General features: G+C 48.2%; 1 protein-coding gene across 1 annotated transcript in view; it reads right to left on the bottom strand.

Moving 5' to 3' along the window:
- Positions 1–15828, bottom strand: part of TRIM24 (tripartite motif containing 24) — a 659378-nt gene that overhangs the window by 348044 nt on the left and 295506 nt on the right. Inside the window, exon 13 of the mRNA XM_069227983.1 lies at positions 14978–15143. Coding sequence (XP_069084084.1) covers positions 14978–15143 — 166 coding nt within the window. The remainder of the gene's footprint in view (positions 1–14977; positions 15144–15828) is intronic.

Genomic DNA, 15828 nt, shown 5'->3' with positions numbered 1-15828 from the left:
ATTGAAGCGAAGAGTGTGTTTGGCGGTCTATCAACACTTGATCTTGGAGTTGACCCTGTGCCTGCGTCCATTGTTTTGCTAGGCACTGCTGTAAGGGCCAAATGTGTAGCCTTGCGTTTGGGACAATAGGTATGCATGAGGACATCATGCCTAGTAGTTTCATCACAAACCTGACCGTGTATTGTTGGTTTGGTTGCATGCCTGATCTTATATTTTGAAACAACTGAACTCTTTGTGGACTTGGAGTGGCAATTGCTCTTTGTGTGTTGAGTGTTGCTCCCAAGTATTGCTGTATTTGGGATGGTTGTAAATGTGATTTTTTGTAATTTATAGAAAACCCTAGTTTGTGTAGAGTATCTATTACGTATTGCGTGTGAACGTGACATTGTCTTTGAGTGTTGGCTTTTATTAGCCAATCGTCTAGATATGGGAATACGTGCATGTGATGTCTCCTTATATGAGCTGCTACTACAGCTAGGCATTTTGTAAATACCCTGGGGGCTGTTATTCCGAACGGCAGCACCTTGAATTGGTAATGTTTGCCTTGTATTACAAACCTGAGGTATTTCCTGTGAGATGGATGGATGGGTATGTGAAAATACGCATCTTTAAGATCCAGTGTTGCATGTATTCCCCTTGTTTTAGTAAGGGGACTACGTCCTGAAGTGTTACCATGTGGAAATGATCTGATTTGATGAAGAGATTCAGTGTTCTGAGATCTAAGATAGGCCTTAACGTTTTGTCTTTTTTCGGGATAAGGAAATACAGGGAGTAAACTCCTGTTCCTTTCTGGTGATAGGGTACTAGCTCTATTGCTTCTTTTGCTAGCAGTGCTTGGACCTCTATTTGTAATAGGTCTAAGTGTTGTATAGACATTTTGTGCGTTCTTGGGGGAACATCTGGAGGGAATCTTGTGAACTCTATGCAGTAACCATGTTGGATAACTGATTGGACCCACTTGTCTGTGGTAATGTGTGTCCAATTGTGGTAGTATTTGGTTAATCTTCCCCCCACCGGTGATATGTGTTGGGGAAGTGTGGCATTGAAGTCACTGCTTGCTAGGGGTTGGCTTGGCAGGCTGGAATTTCCCACTTCCTTTTGGGAACTGTCCTCTGTAGGAACCACGAAACCCCCCTCTCTGGTACTGAGATTGGTAGGTGGGTTTTGTTTGGGAGGTGGATGGTTTTGATGGTTGCAGTCTAAACCCTCCGCTAAACTGTGGTTTCCTAAATGTTCCCCTATATTGATAGGAGTAGAGCGCGCCCATGGCTTTGGCCGTGTCCGTGTCTTTTTTAATTTTTTCAATTACGGTATCCACTTCCGGCCCGAATAGCTGATGTTGATTAAACAGCATATTCAATACCACCTGTTGTATCTCTGGTTTAAACCCAGAACTTCGCAGCCATGCATGTCTTCTAATTGTTACTGCTGTATTGACAGTCCGTGCTGCTGTATCAGCAGAGTCTAGTGCAGAGCGGATCTGGTTGTTTGATATGGCCTGTCCTTCTTAACCACTTGTTGGGCACGTTTTTGGTACTCTTTGGGCAAGTGTTGGATGATGTCTTGCATCTCATCCCAATGCACCCTGTCGTAGCAGGCAATGATTGGCTGCTTGCGATGCCACTCTTTTCCCTGCTGCGTCGAATTTTTGACTTTCCTTATCAGGAAGTGGCGCATCCCCTGATGACTGCGAATTTGCCTGTTTCCTTGCAGCCCCCACAAGCCACTGAGTCCGGAGGGAGCTGTTGAGTAATAAACACTGGGTCTGATGGGGGCGGTTTATATTTTTTTTCGACCCTTGGCGTGATGGTTCTCCCTTTTACAGGTTCTTGGAAGACCTGCTGTGCGTGCTTAAGCATGCCCGGTAACATTGGCAAACTTTGGTACGATGCATGCGTGGATGCCAGAGTGTTAAAAAGGAAGTCATCCTCCACCGGTTCAGTTTGCATTGTTACGTTGTGAAATGTTGCTGCTCTGGTCAGTACCTGCGTGTAGGACGTACTGTCCTCTGCCGGCGAAGGTTTTGTTGGATAACACTCTGGGCTGTTGTCTGATATTGGTGGGCCGTATAGATCCCAGGGGTCCGCATCATCTTGAGTCATCCCAGTATGTGTGGGTGACTGTGCCATTGGTGTACCCACTGGTGACAACTGCGATGATTGAAGTGGGGACGTTTGTGGTGAGAAATGTGGGGGTGGTGACCTTTCTCTAACCACTTTGGCTTTTGGTTGCATCTCAGTCTCATGAAAAGCCAGTTTTCTTTTTGACTTGAGCGGAGGGCTGGTTTGTATCTTCCCTGTGTCTTTCTGGATTTCTAACCTTTGCTGAGTTTGGTCATCCTCTTCTAGATCCAGTTCTTGCTCAAATCTGTGCCTTTCTTTGAGTTGTAGAGAGAGCCCTCGCTCTGCCGTGTAGGAAGTCCGTTTCGGCTCCGAAGCCGTTTTTCCGGTACCGAAATTCCCATCGAAATTGTCTTGTTCGATTCAGATAGGCTCTTTCGAGGCTTGCTCGCCTCGAGCACTTGATGCCAAACCTTTTCGGTGCCGGTTTCTCGAACGGAGTCGGAAGTCTTCGGCAATGCTTTGGCCTTTTTCAGTGCCAATGTTACTTGGTCACCTTCTTTTCTGTGGGTCGAGCCATGGCCTTCCGGCAGTGGTGTCCCAGTGGCCTTTTGTTTTTTGCTCTGACCTTGGGTGTGGGACAGGGCAGGTGTACTCACTTTTTGCGCCGCCGTCGAAGGTCGATCCCCGTCAGATTCATCCGAGTCCGAACCTTGAATGGATATCCGCATCTCTTCTTCGAGGTGGAGATGCTGTGTCGGCTTCTACGTCATCTGTAGTCGTCTTGCGCGTCGATCCCATAAGGTCTTTTTGGATCGAAATGCTTGGCAGGCCTCACAAGTATCATCTCTGTGTTCGGGCGATAAACACAGGTTACAGACCTGATGCTGGTCGGTATAAGGATACTTGGCGTGACACTTTGGACAGAAATGGAAGGGGGTCTGGTCCATTAGTCTTCGACGACGGGTGTGGTCGGGCCGACCAGGCCTTGGTTAAATGCAGAAGCCCCGAAGGGCCGCCGAAGCCGGTACTAAATACTAAACCGGTCCCAAGCGTAAACAATACGGCGAATTTCGATGATTTTCTAAGTTTCCCGATTCGAATTACGGAGCGAAGAGGAACACGTCCGAACCAGATGGCGGAAAGAAAACGATATAAGATGGAGTCGACGCCCATGCGCAATGGAGCCGAAAGGGAGGAGTCACTCGGTCCCGTGACTCGAAAAGGCTTCTTAGAAGAAAAACAACTTGTAACACTAGATGGCAGGGACAGTGCACAGCATGTGTATCTGCAGCTACACATGCCATCGAATATATATATATATATATATATATATGAGCCACAACTGCTGCCACAACTTTTGTGAATAGTGAAGGGGCAGAGGTAAGGCCTAAAGCAAACATGGAAAATAGCAAGTGTTCCGAACTCTTCGCAAGTACAATCTGTGGGCTGCAGAAAGGTATATGAAAATATGTACCCTGCAAGTCCAAGCATATTGTCTAGCTCCCTGGAGAAAGGATTTGCACCAGAGGGAGCTTTTGAATTTGTACCTCAGAAAGACATTGTGAGAAAGTAGCCTCTTTCTAGCCTTGTTACCCCCACTTTTGGCCTGTTTGTGAGTGTATGTCAGGGTGTTTTCACTGTATCACTGGGATCCTGCTAGCCAGGGCCCAGTGCTCATAGTGAAAACCCTCTGTTTTCAGTATGTTTGTTATGTGTCACTGGGATCCTGCTAGTCAGGACCCCAGTGCTCATAAGTTGTGGCCTATATGTACGTGTTCCCTGTGTGGTGCCTAACTGTCTCATTGAGGCTCTGCTAACCAGGACCTCAGTGGTTATGCTCTCTCTGTACAAATTGTCACTAACAGGCTAGTGACCAATTTCACCAATTTACATTGGCATACTGGAACACCCTTATAATCCCCTAGTATATGGTACTGAGGTACCCAGGATATTGGGGTTCCAGGAGATCTCTATGGCCTGCAGCATTTATTTTGCCACCCATAGGGAGCTCTGACAATTCTTACACAGGCCTGCCACTGCAGCCTGAGTGAAATAATACACACATTATTTCACAGCCATTTTTCACTGCACTTAAGTAACTTATAAGTCACCTATATGTCTAACCTTTACCTGGTAAAGGTTAGGTGCAAAGTTACTTAGTGTGTGGGCACCCTGGCACTAGCCAAGGTGCTCCCAAATAGTTCAGGGCCAATTCCCCGGACTTTGTGAGTGCGGGGACACCATTACACGCGTGCACTACACATAGGTCACTACCTATGTGTAGCTTCACAATGGTAACTCCGAATATGGCCATGTAACATGCCTATGATCATGGAATTACCCCCTCTATGCCATCCTGGCATAGTTGGCACAATCCCATGATCCCAGTGGTCTGTAGCACAGACCCTGGTACTGCCTAACTGCCTTTCCAGGGGTTTCACTGCAGCTGCTGCTGCTGCCAACCCCTCAGACAGGTTTCTGCCCTCCAGGGGTCCAGCCAGGCCTGGCCCAGGATGGCAGAACAAAGGACTTCCTCAGAGAGGGGGTGTTACACCCTCTCCCTTTGGAAAAAGGTGTTAAGGCAGGGGAGGAGTAGCCTCCCCCAGCCTCTGGAAATGCTTTCATGGGCACAGATGGTGCCCATTTCTGCATAAGCCAGTCTACACCGGTTCAGGGACCCCTTAGCCCTGCTCTGGCGCGAAACTGGACAAAGGAAAGAGGAGTGACCACTCCCCTGACCTGCACCTCCCCTGGGAGGTGCCCAGAGCTCCTCCAGTGTGCTCCAGACCTCTGCCATCTTGGAAACAGAGGTGCTGCTGGCATGCTGGACTGCTCTGAGTGGCCAGGGCCAGCAGGTGACGTCAGAGACTACTTCTGATAGGCTCCTTCAGGTGTTGCTAGCCTATCCTCTCTCCTAAGTAGCCAAACCCTCTTTTCTGGCTATTTAGGGTCTCTGCTTTGGGGAATTCCTTAGATAACGAATGCAAGAGCTCATCAGAGTTCCTCTGCATCTCTCTCTTCACCTTCTGCCAAGGAATCGACTACTGACCGCGCTGGAAGCCTGCAAAACTGCAACAAAGTAGCAAAGACGACTACTGCAACTCTGTAGCGCTGATCCTGCCGCCTTCTCGACTGTTTTCCTGGTGGTGCATGCTGTGGGGGTAGGCTGCCTCCTCTCTGCACTAGAAGCTCCGAAGAAATCTCCCGTGGGTCGACGGAATCTTCCCCCTGCAACCGCAGGCACCAAAGAACTGCATCACCGGTCCCCTGGGTCTCCTCTCAGCACGACGAGCGAGGTCCCTTGAATCCAGCAACTGTGGCCAAGTGACTCCCACAGTCCAGTGACTCTTCAGTCCAAGTTTGGTGGAGGTAAGTCCTTGCCTCCCCACGCCAGACTGCATTGCTGGGAACCGCGACTTTTGCAGCTACTCCGGCCTCTGTGCGCTTCCGGCAGAAATCCTTTGTGCACAGCCAAGCCTGGGTCCACGGCACTCTAACCTGCATTACACGACTTTCTAAGTTGTCCTCCGGCGGCATGGGACTCCTTTGTGCAACTTCGGGTGAGCACCGTTTCACTCTTCTTCGTAGTGCCTGTTCCAGCACTTCTGCGGGTGCTGCCTGCTTCTGAGAGGTCTCCTTGCCTTGCTCAACGCCCCCTCTGTCCCCAGACGCAATTGGCGACATCCTGGTCCCTCCTGGGCCACGGCAGCATCCAAAAACCCTAACCGCACGATTTGCAGCTAGCAAGGCTTGTTGGCGGTCTTTCGGCGGGAAAACACTTCTGCACGACTCTACACGGCGTGGGGGATCCATCCTCCGAAGGGGAAGTCTCTAGCCCTTGACGTTCCTGCAGAATCCTCAGCTTCTACTGTCCAGTAGCAGCTTCTTTGCACCCACCGCTGCCATTTCCTGGGCATCTGCCCATCTCCGACTTGCTTGTGACTTTTGGACTTGGTCCCCTTGTTCCACAGGTACCCTCGACTGGAAATCCATTGTTGTTGCATTGCTGGTTTGTGTCTTTCCTGCAGAATTCCCCTATCACGACTTCTATGTCCTTTGGGGAACTTTAGTGCACTTTGCACTCACTTTTCAGGGTCTTGGAGTGGGCTATTTTTCTAACCCCAACTATTTTCTAATAGTCCCAGCGACCCTCTACAAGGTCACATAGGTTTGGGGTCCATTCGTGGTTCGCATTCCACTTTTGGAGTATATGGTTTGTGTTGCCCCTATCCCTATGTGTCCCCATTGCATCCTATTGTAACTATACATTGTTTGCACTGTTTTCTAAGACTATACTGCATATTTTTGGTATTGTGTACATATATCTTGTGTATATTTGCTATCCTCATACTAAGGGTACTCACTGAGATGCTTTGGCATATTGTCATAAAAATAAAGTACCTTTATTTTTAGTATATCTGTGTATTGTGTTTTCTTATGATATTGTGCAAGTGACACTAGTGGTACTGTAGGAGCTTCACTCGTCTCCTAGTTCAGCCTAAGCTGCTCTGCTAAGTTACCATTATCTATCAGCCTAAGCTGCTAGACACCCTATACACTAATAAGGGATACCTGGCCCTGGTGCAAGGTGTAAGTACCCCTTGGTACTCACTACAAGCCAGTCCAGCCTCCTACAGACATTCAATGGCAGGAGATCTAATACAGGGTTGAGGCCTTCGTCCTCCTTAGGAAACAAGTGGTAGTGATAACAGGACCTATAGCCCCTCTTAGTGTCCAGCACATGTTTGATGGTGCCTTTGGCCAGCAAGAGATTGACTTCTTGCATCAAGACAGAGGAATGGTCCATTGATTCTTGCTCTGTTGTGATGGGAATAAGAGATGGGGACAAATGGAGATGATGGACCATCTGGTGAGGAAATACCATGTCTTGGCCCTTACAGGCTAATGGAGCCATTGTGCGGGCAAATCAAAGCAGCTGAAGTAAGAAAGGACGAGTTGGAAAAAATGCTGTCCCAGATGGAGTGAATGGCCTTGACCTCCACAACACCCTCTGCCTTGAAAGAGCTTGGCTAAGCTGTTGCACCAGCTGGGAAGGTTGGCACTGCCAGTAATCTGTACCTCTGGAACAGCCCTTAAACTTTCTGTGCTGTTGGTTAAATGTTCTGGCTCTGGACAATAACCCAAAAGATTGAGATCAGGCATGGCCTGGCTGCATGTGATACTGAGCTGAACAGGGATTCTATCCTTCGAAAATAGTACTGCCATTGAGGGAACGACTGAATGCTTTGCTGCACAGCCATTGCTTGCGCCTTAATTATTGTATAATGTATCATTGGTCTGACAGTCTGATGTTGGTTCGGGGTCATAAACAGACATCACATCTGGATATGGTGATGGTGGAGTCTGGTTCCATGCTGGCATGGAGAGAACTGGCATCAACACCCAAGCCACTTTGGTACAGGTCAGAAATGCAAGTAGGGTTGGGATGCCTGATTTCTTCATGGTTCTGCATCAGAAGGTTTAGCCTAATGGGAAGCCTTTCGTATGGAACCACCAAGAGTTTGATGAGAGTGGTGAACCAGGGCTGTCTCACCCAGGTGGGAGCCACTAGGATGAAGGTGAGAGAGGTTTGCCGAAGCCTCTGAGCCACAATAAAAAAAGAAGAGGGAGAAGAGGAAAAGCAAAAGCAACTATCCCTTACCAACTCATGCATAGTGCACTGCTTATGGACTGTGGGTGCAGGAATCTGGAAGCAAAGTTTGGGCATTTTGCGTTTTCCACCGTGGCAAAGATGTCCATGTTGGGAAACCCTCATCGTTGGAAGTACAGGAGAAGGACTTGCGGTAGGGTTTCCACTTAGACTTGCTGCTGCATCCTGCTAAGGAGGACTGCAAAGTCATCATCCACCCGTAAGTTACTACGCCAGCAGATGGATCCTTCATGGAAAGTCAACTGCCAAATGGCTTGGGTTAGCTGAAAAAACAGAGGAGAGTGAGAGCATTCCTGTTTCTGTAGGTAACAAACAAGTGTCATGCAGTCTAGCTGGTTGTGGACTACCTTGCCCACAATTTGGGGCGGGGGTGTAGGAGGCTGGCCTGGCTTATAGTGGGTACCTTGTGGTACTTAAACCTTGAGCCAGGTCCAGTTATCCCTTATTAGTAGAATAGAGGTGTTTCTAGCAGCTTAGGCTGATAGAAGGTACCTATGGCAAAGCAGCTTAGGCTTAACTAGGAAACACAGCTCCTACTATACCACTTATATCATATAGCACAATATCATAAGAAAACACAATACTTCAGAGATACAAAAAATAAAGGTACTTTATTTTAGTGACAATATGCCAAAAGTATCTCAGAGGATACCCTCACTTAGGAGGTAAGTAATATACACAAATTATATGTACACAAACCCAAAACAGGTAAGTAACAGTAAGAAAAGTAGTGCAAACAATGTAGAATCACAACAGAATGCAATAGGTGAACATAGGTCTAGGGACAACACAAACCATATACTCCAAAAGTGGAATGCGAATCACGAATGGACCCCAGACCTATCGGAAGTTGTAGAGGGTTGCTGGGACTGTAAGAAAACAGTAAGGGTGTCCAAAGTACCCCACCCCAAGACCCTGAAAAGTAGGAGTAAAGTTACCCTACTACCCCAGAAAGATACAATAGTCGTGATAGGGGGATTCTGCAAGAACCACAAGCACCAGCAAAACACTGAAGACACAGAGGACCTGAAAAGGAAGGGGACCAAGTCCAAGAGTCGCGAGAGTGTCCAGGGGGGGCAGGAGCCCAGGAAACCCCGGATGAAGGTGCAAAAGGGCTGCCTCCGGGTGGAAGAAGCCAAAGAGTCTGCAACAACGAAAAGAGCTAGGAACTTCTCCTTTGGATGGAAGATGCCCCACGGCGTGCTGGGTGTTGCAGAAGTGTTTCCACACAGAAATACCGCAAACAAGCCTTGCTAGCTGCAAGGGTCGCGGTAGAGGTTTTTGGATGCTGCTGGGGACCAGGAAGGCCAGGATGTCGCCCTCTGGAGGAGGAGACAGAGGGGAAGCTCAGCAACTCAGAGAGCCCCCGCAGAAGCAGGCAGCACCCGTAGAAGTACCAGAGCAGGCACTTAGAAGATTTGTGAACCGGAGCTGGCTCAGAGTCACAAAGGAGGGTCCCACGAAGGCGGAGGCCAACTCAGAGGGTTGAGCACTGCAGGACGGAGTGCTGGGGACCCAGGCTAGGCTGTGCACAAAGGAATCCTTGGAGAAGTGCACAGAAGCCGGAGCAGCTGCAAATCACTCAGTACACAGGTTTGCTGTCTGGCGTGGGGAGGCAAGGACTTACCGCCACCAAATTTGGACAGAAGGGCCACTGGACTGTGGGAGACACTTGGACCCAGCTCCTGTGTTCCAGGGACCACGCTCGTCAGGATGAGAGGGGACCCAGAGGACCGGTGATGCAGTCTTTTGGTGCCTGCGTTAGCAGGGGGAAGATCCCACAGGAGATTTCTTTTTGGCTTCCAGTGCAGGGTGAAGGCAGACAGCCCTCAGAGCAAGCACCACCAGGAAACAGTCGAGAAAGCAGGCAGGATGAGGCGCTACAATGTTGCTGGTAGTCATCTTGCTACTTTGTTGCGGTTTTGCAGGCGTCCTGGAGCAGTCAGCGGTCGATCCTTGGCAGAAGTTGAAGAGGGAAGTGCAGAGGAACTCTGGTGAGCTGTTGCATTCGTTATCTGAGGAATATCCCAGAAAAGGAGGTTTGGCTACCGAGGAAGGAGGACTGGCCACCAAGAGAGGTAAGAGCCCATCAGGAGCCTCTGACGTCACCTGCTGGCACTGGCCACTCAGAGCAGTCAAGTGTGCCACAGACACCTCTGTTTCCAAGATGGCAGAGGTCTGGGACACAATGGAGGAGCTCTGGGCACCTCCCCTGGGAGGTGCAGGTCACGGGAGTGGTCACTCCCCTTTCCTGAGTCCAGTTTTATGCAAGAGCAGGGCTGGGGGGGATCCCTAAACCGGTGTAGACTGGCTTATGAGAGATGGGCACCATCTGTGCCCATCAAAGCATTTCCAGAGGCTGGGGGAGGCTACTCCTCCCCAGCCTTCACACCTATTTCCAATGGGAGAGGGTGTTACACCCTATCTCAGAGGAAATCCTTTGTTCTGCCTTCCTGGGCCAGGGCTGCCTCGACCCCAGGAGGGCAGAAACCTGTCTGAGGGGTTGGCAGCAGCAGCAGCTGCAGTGGAGACCCCGGAAAGGCAGTTTGGCAGTACCCGGATTCTGTGCTAGAGACCCGGGGATGTATGGAATTGTCTCCCCAATACCAGAATGGTATTGGGGTGACAATTCCATGATCATAGACATGTTACATGACCATGTTTGGAGTTACCATTGTGACGCTACATATATGTAGTGACCTATATGTAGTGCACGCGTGTAATGGTGTCCCCGCACTCACGTCTGGGGAATTTGCCCTGAACAATGTGGGGGCACCTTGGCTAGTGCCAGGGTGCCCACACACTTAGTAACTTTGCACCCAACCTTCACCGGGTGAAGGTTAGACATATAGGTGACTTATAAGTTACTTGAGTGCAGTGGTAAATGGCTGTGAAATAACGTGGATGTTATTTCACTCAGGCTGCACTGGCAGGCCTGTGTAAGAATTGTCAGAGCTCCCTATGGGTGGCAAAATAAATGCTGCAGCCCATAGGGATCTCCTGGAACCCCAATACGCTGGGTACCTCAGTACCATATACTAGGGAATTATATGGGTGTACCAGTATGCCAATGTGAATTGGTAAATTTAGTCACTAGCCTGTTAGTGACAATTTGGAAAGCAGAGAGAGCATAACCACTGAGATTCTGGTTAGCAGAGCCTCAGTGAGACAGTTAGGCATCACACGGGGAACACATACAGGGCACATACTTATGAGCACTGGGGGCCTGCCTGGCAGGGTCCCAGTGACACACAGACTAAAACAACATATATACAGTGAAATATGGGGGTAACATGCCAGGCAAGATGGTACTTTCCTACAACAGCTACCAGCTTTAGATAGCTGATGTGGAGACCTGGGTGACTGGGCTCACACTGATATTGGACAGTCAGGTTGTGTAGCTGTGTACCCCACCTCATGAGAGATGTGTTCCCTGTAATGGGAATCTGAGGAACTGGGGCGAGAAAAGGCCACCCTTGCAACAAACCTTTGTGGTTCCACCACTTCAGATAGCCACGGCTGCAGTGACTATTCAACACTAAATCGTCCCAATGACCCTCTGACTGACACCAATGATGCATCAAGCATTCTTGCTGCAGATGGATGCTTAATCTGGCGTGGAGAACTATGACGACGCAGGAAGCCATCATGTCGAGGAAACACATGACCATCTGGACTCTGACCTGCTCATCTGACTGAAAAAGAGGGAGCAACGCATGGACGGAATGGACCCTTGCAGGGCTCGGATAGGCTCTGCCCACTTCTGCATTGAGGATTTACCCTAACTATGGTTGGATCTGATGGGGTTGGAGGTGGAACTTTACAATGTTCATGGTAAACCCCAGATCATTTAAGAAGTTTGTTGCGGCCTGTGTGGGCATGACGACGCTGCTGCGTTGCCCCCTTTATCAGCCAATCATCCAGGTACGGAAATATATGGATGCTCTGTCTTCACAAGTGCACGACTACTACAGAGAGGCATTTTGTCAACACCATGAACTGGAGCTCGCAACGATGCACTGGATGAATCAGGATGTGAAAGTAGAAGTCTTTGTAGCATGAAGTCGCCTTGCTGTAAAAAAACAGAATGACAAAAACAAACACAAATGATGGACGGAATGTGGAACCAATCAAACATTCACCACCAGTCACAGATCTGGGTTTAATCAATCAATTCTTTTGCTCAACTTGCCACCCGTGTTTGGACCCAGCCATATGCAAATCAGCCTAGACCTTTTAACAGTCCAACCTGAACTGTCAGGCCAGGTCCTCCCTGGACTGGAACAAGCATCATGGGACCGCGTTTCAGGGTATCACCCTTCATCAGCCAGGCTAGCAGAAATAGAGAGGAATAGTGAGCCTGAGACCCACATATGGGCATAGCTGGCGCACTTAGGGCAAAGAAAGCAAATAAAAACAAATGATGGAAGGACTGCAGAACCAATCAAACATCACCCCCAATGACACCATGATGAGTGACCATGTGGAAATGTTATGACATGATGTAGTCGTGGAGAGGCTTGAGGTCCAGGATAGGCCTGAGGGACTCGCCCTTCTTGGGAATGGAGAAGTAAAGGGAAAATACCACTGCGTCTTCAAAGAAAAACAACTTGCACACATTCCGGCCCACAACATTAAAAGAGCATCCAACAATAAAGTGCCTTGTTGGGGTACAGGCTCTATGGCCCCACTGAAAAGGAGTGCTTGAACCTTTTCCCGAAGCATGCATTGGTTTTCCTGAGACAGTCTGGGTCTGTGGGCTATCACGTTGGGATATGTGGAAGTGAGCTCCAAACTGTAACTGTGCTGAAAGATGTTTAATACTCATTGGTCTGAGGTGAAGTGTTGCCAGGTGAAGAACTTATGAAGTCATCCCCCGGCAAGTGGTTGGGGGAAAGGGAGGGCTGTGAGAGGGGATTTGAGTCAACAAGTCACTGCTTGGTGGGGCTGTTCCTTTAGGGAAGCTACCCTTACCGTGCCTTCAGAGCTGTTACCCTGGTATGCCCCTCGGAAGTAGCCCCTTGTACAAGGTTTCTGAGTCTGCTGGTGCTAAAAGGAAGTCGAGGCATCTGAGGAGATGGCTTTGGAGCCACCTCAGTAGGCTGTCCTGTGAAAAGGACCCACAAGTGGTTTGGGGGTCTAGAGGGCAACCATGGCATTCACTGTCTCCATGTCCTTTTTTATCTTTTTCAGCATCTCCATTTCTATAACAAACAATTGCTCCCCATCAGAGAGCAGGATGTCTGCCTAGAAGCCAGAGACGTGAAGCCAAGCGTGTCTGCATATCATCATGCTGAAATTCATGCCTCGAGCCGTGGTGTCAGCAGGATCAAAGGCACATCTGATGGTAGTGTTAGAAATGAGCTTGCCACCTGAGCCTTGCCCGTGGCCTCTTTTGCATTACTCCTCTGGAAGATGTTGAAGGAGCTACTCCATCTCGCCCCAGTGGGCCAGATCATACAGGGAAAGAGGGGCAAGATGGAGTAGGTGATACCCCAGTGGTTTGCCAATTGCGCCCCGACATGCTTACCAGCTGTGTCGATGTGTTTGCTTTCCCTGTCTATAGGTAGCAGGTCACCAGTAAAGTGCACTGGTTTGCGAGCTGTAGACTACAAAGTCTGGTGAGAGTTGACCCCAGATGTAGAGTGGGTCAATAGGGGAGGCCTTGCATTTTTTGTCTACCCTCGGGGTGACTACATGAGTTTTAACTGCCTCCCTAAATATATTGGTGGTGATTTAAGCATGCCTTTCAGCATTATGGGGTTATTTAATGGAGCATTGTGAGGAAGATAAGGTTGACAAAGGACCTCATGCTAGGAGACAGTGTCATCTGGATGTGAGGGATGGGCGGGGTAGAGACCAGGGTCCATGTCTCTTGTATGGTCCACATCATAAGAATCCCAAGTGTCAACCTGTGGGGGCATGTCATAGCGCTCCCTGTGAGTTGATCCCCAAAGTGAGGGGTTGGTGATCCCTGTTGTATGTAAGAAAGGGGGTCAGTGGAGAGAGATGTTGGAGAAGGTGAGGCTTGAAGCCATGGAAGGGGTAGAGAGGGGACATGTGGCAGAGGCTGTGTCGTGCAGCTTCCTTTGCTTGGGAAGAGGGGGAAGGTGAAGAGCCTCCTCAAAGCAGAGCGGCAACAGTGGCTTGGGAGGATCCAACACATCTGACGGTCGATCATGATGTGCCACTACCGGGTGTCAATTTAGTCTTGCAGTTTCTGGAGGACAATATCTGTTTCAGAGCCAAGGGCTTCAATGCCAGTGCATGAATCATTGGCACCAATAACGGTTTAGGTGCCAAAAGCTTCGGCTCGGAGATAGTTTAGTTGCAGATGTGGAGACAGTCAGCGGCGTGTGTGTCAGCTTCAGGAATCTATTTCAGCGCCAATGCTGGCTAGCCGTAGAGACCGAATTTCCAAATTTGTGAAAATTTGCACCTCAAAGCATTGTAAAATTGAGTTCACTGACTGTTTTCCCAGATATCTGTTGAAATATTTTTGTTTTCTCCTTTTACACAACTATTAGCAATTTTAATATAAATATTAGCAGAGGAAAAGCAAGGACCGTGGAAGTACCCCTTAGCTACCTGCTGGGACACAATCCTACAGGACTTCACATCGCAGGTCAGAAATGACATCTAGCCCTTAGCTGCCACCAAGCAAACCCATAAGGCAACACCACCTTAGGCTGCACCGCTCTCAAACATTAGACTGGAGAGTCTCTGCAAGGGAATGGGGGATGTGTAATGGTTTCCTTCTATTTTTCTCTTCCTCTCCAAGTTATAACGATTGATTGTACATTCTAACCCACAAAATGACACTGCAATATAGGCATGTCCTTCTCTGGATCGGCAGCACTGTTGAAGCTGGTTACCGCCTAAAGATACACACGGACACAAACTTGTTGAATGTAGAACTGTCCTGGCATATCACTTGTAATAAAGTGCTACTCTTAGTACCCGTCAATAAAAATATGTTATAAAAACAATTAAATCGTTTTGCTAAAATAACATTCTAGAAATTCTACTGCACTTCAAACTCACTATATTGATGATGCCCATCCTGTTACAGCTCTTATTTCAATAATAAGAATGAAAATCAGGCTAATTTCTCTTCTCCAGTTATTTATTAACTTCCTCTGAGCAGTGCTGGTTAATTTCCAACACCGTAATCCTGCACCACACTACAGCAGACCACCTACAATCTTTACACCCAATATATCTGAATGATGCATAGTCTTACACTGCGAGAGACTGGTTGCTGTTCATGATTTGCTTCCTGCTTTACCATCACAACAGGATAATCGCAGTGCTCCATGTGACTCTCTGGCTTTATGCGGATGGGCTCCAGCATAACCACTGGGACTTTGTGTGTAGAATCTGCTCCACCAATAGGCCTGCTGGAAGAGCTAGAGATATGAAGAGAAAAATAACACAGACAGTGGGTAAATGTGTAGAGAAACTGGGATTTAATTAGCAATACTACCAGCCACTAAGAGGACCTCATAAAATTTGTTTATTTTGATTGCATGTAGCTTAATGTACTTAAATATCACCATCAGCATAAGTGAGTTGGCTAAAACAACAAGCATATAAACATGCAGAATAATGCTGAGGATATATGTACAGATAGAAAATATCACAGCATTATATATATAAATTATGTATCAAGTATGAAATAATAACACAAGACATACATATGTTTATAATAGTCACCTGCATCCCATCAGGAGTATGCTTAAATAACAGCATAAAAGGTATGTAATTTCACAATACGGGTAAACAGTTTCACTTTTAATAAAATAGGTTGCGTAGGACTACTTGGCTCACAGAAGAATCAGCTGCTGCACTGAATTCCAGGCTGCAATGATAGACCAATGCGTCTCTGTTCTTCAATGTGGCTGCTCAGCATATGTCCAGAAGAGTCTCTCCCATGTAGAGTGCAGTTGTCTCTAAGATGCTTCTGAAAGAATGAGGACTTCATCCTATACCCAAGGGTATACACTTTGCTTTCTTGAGTAAGTAATAAAGGCCGAGAGCCAACAGGCACTGCCCATATTATGCAAATGGCGGTCTCCATATAGATAGTTAAAG

Source organism: Pleurodeles waltl, chromosome 4_1, assembly GCF_031143425.1.
Source record: "Pleurodeles waltl isolate 20211129_DDA chromosome 4_1, aPleWal1.hap1.20221129, whole genome shotgun sequence".
Classification (NCBI taxonomy): domain Eukaryota; kingdom Metazoa; phylum Chordata; class Amphibia; order Caudata; family Salamandridae; genus Pleurodeles; species Pleurodeles waltl.
Note: the sequence above shows the minus strand (reverse complement) of the source record. Positions and strands in the feature narration are given on the sequence as shown.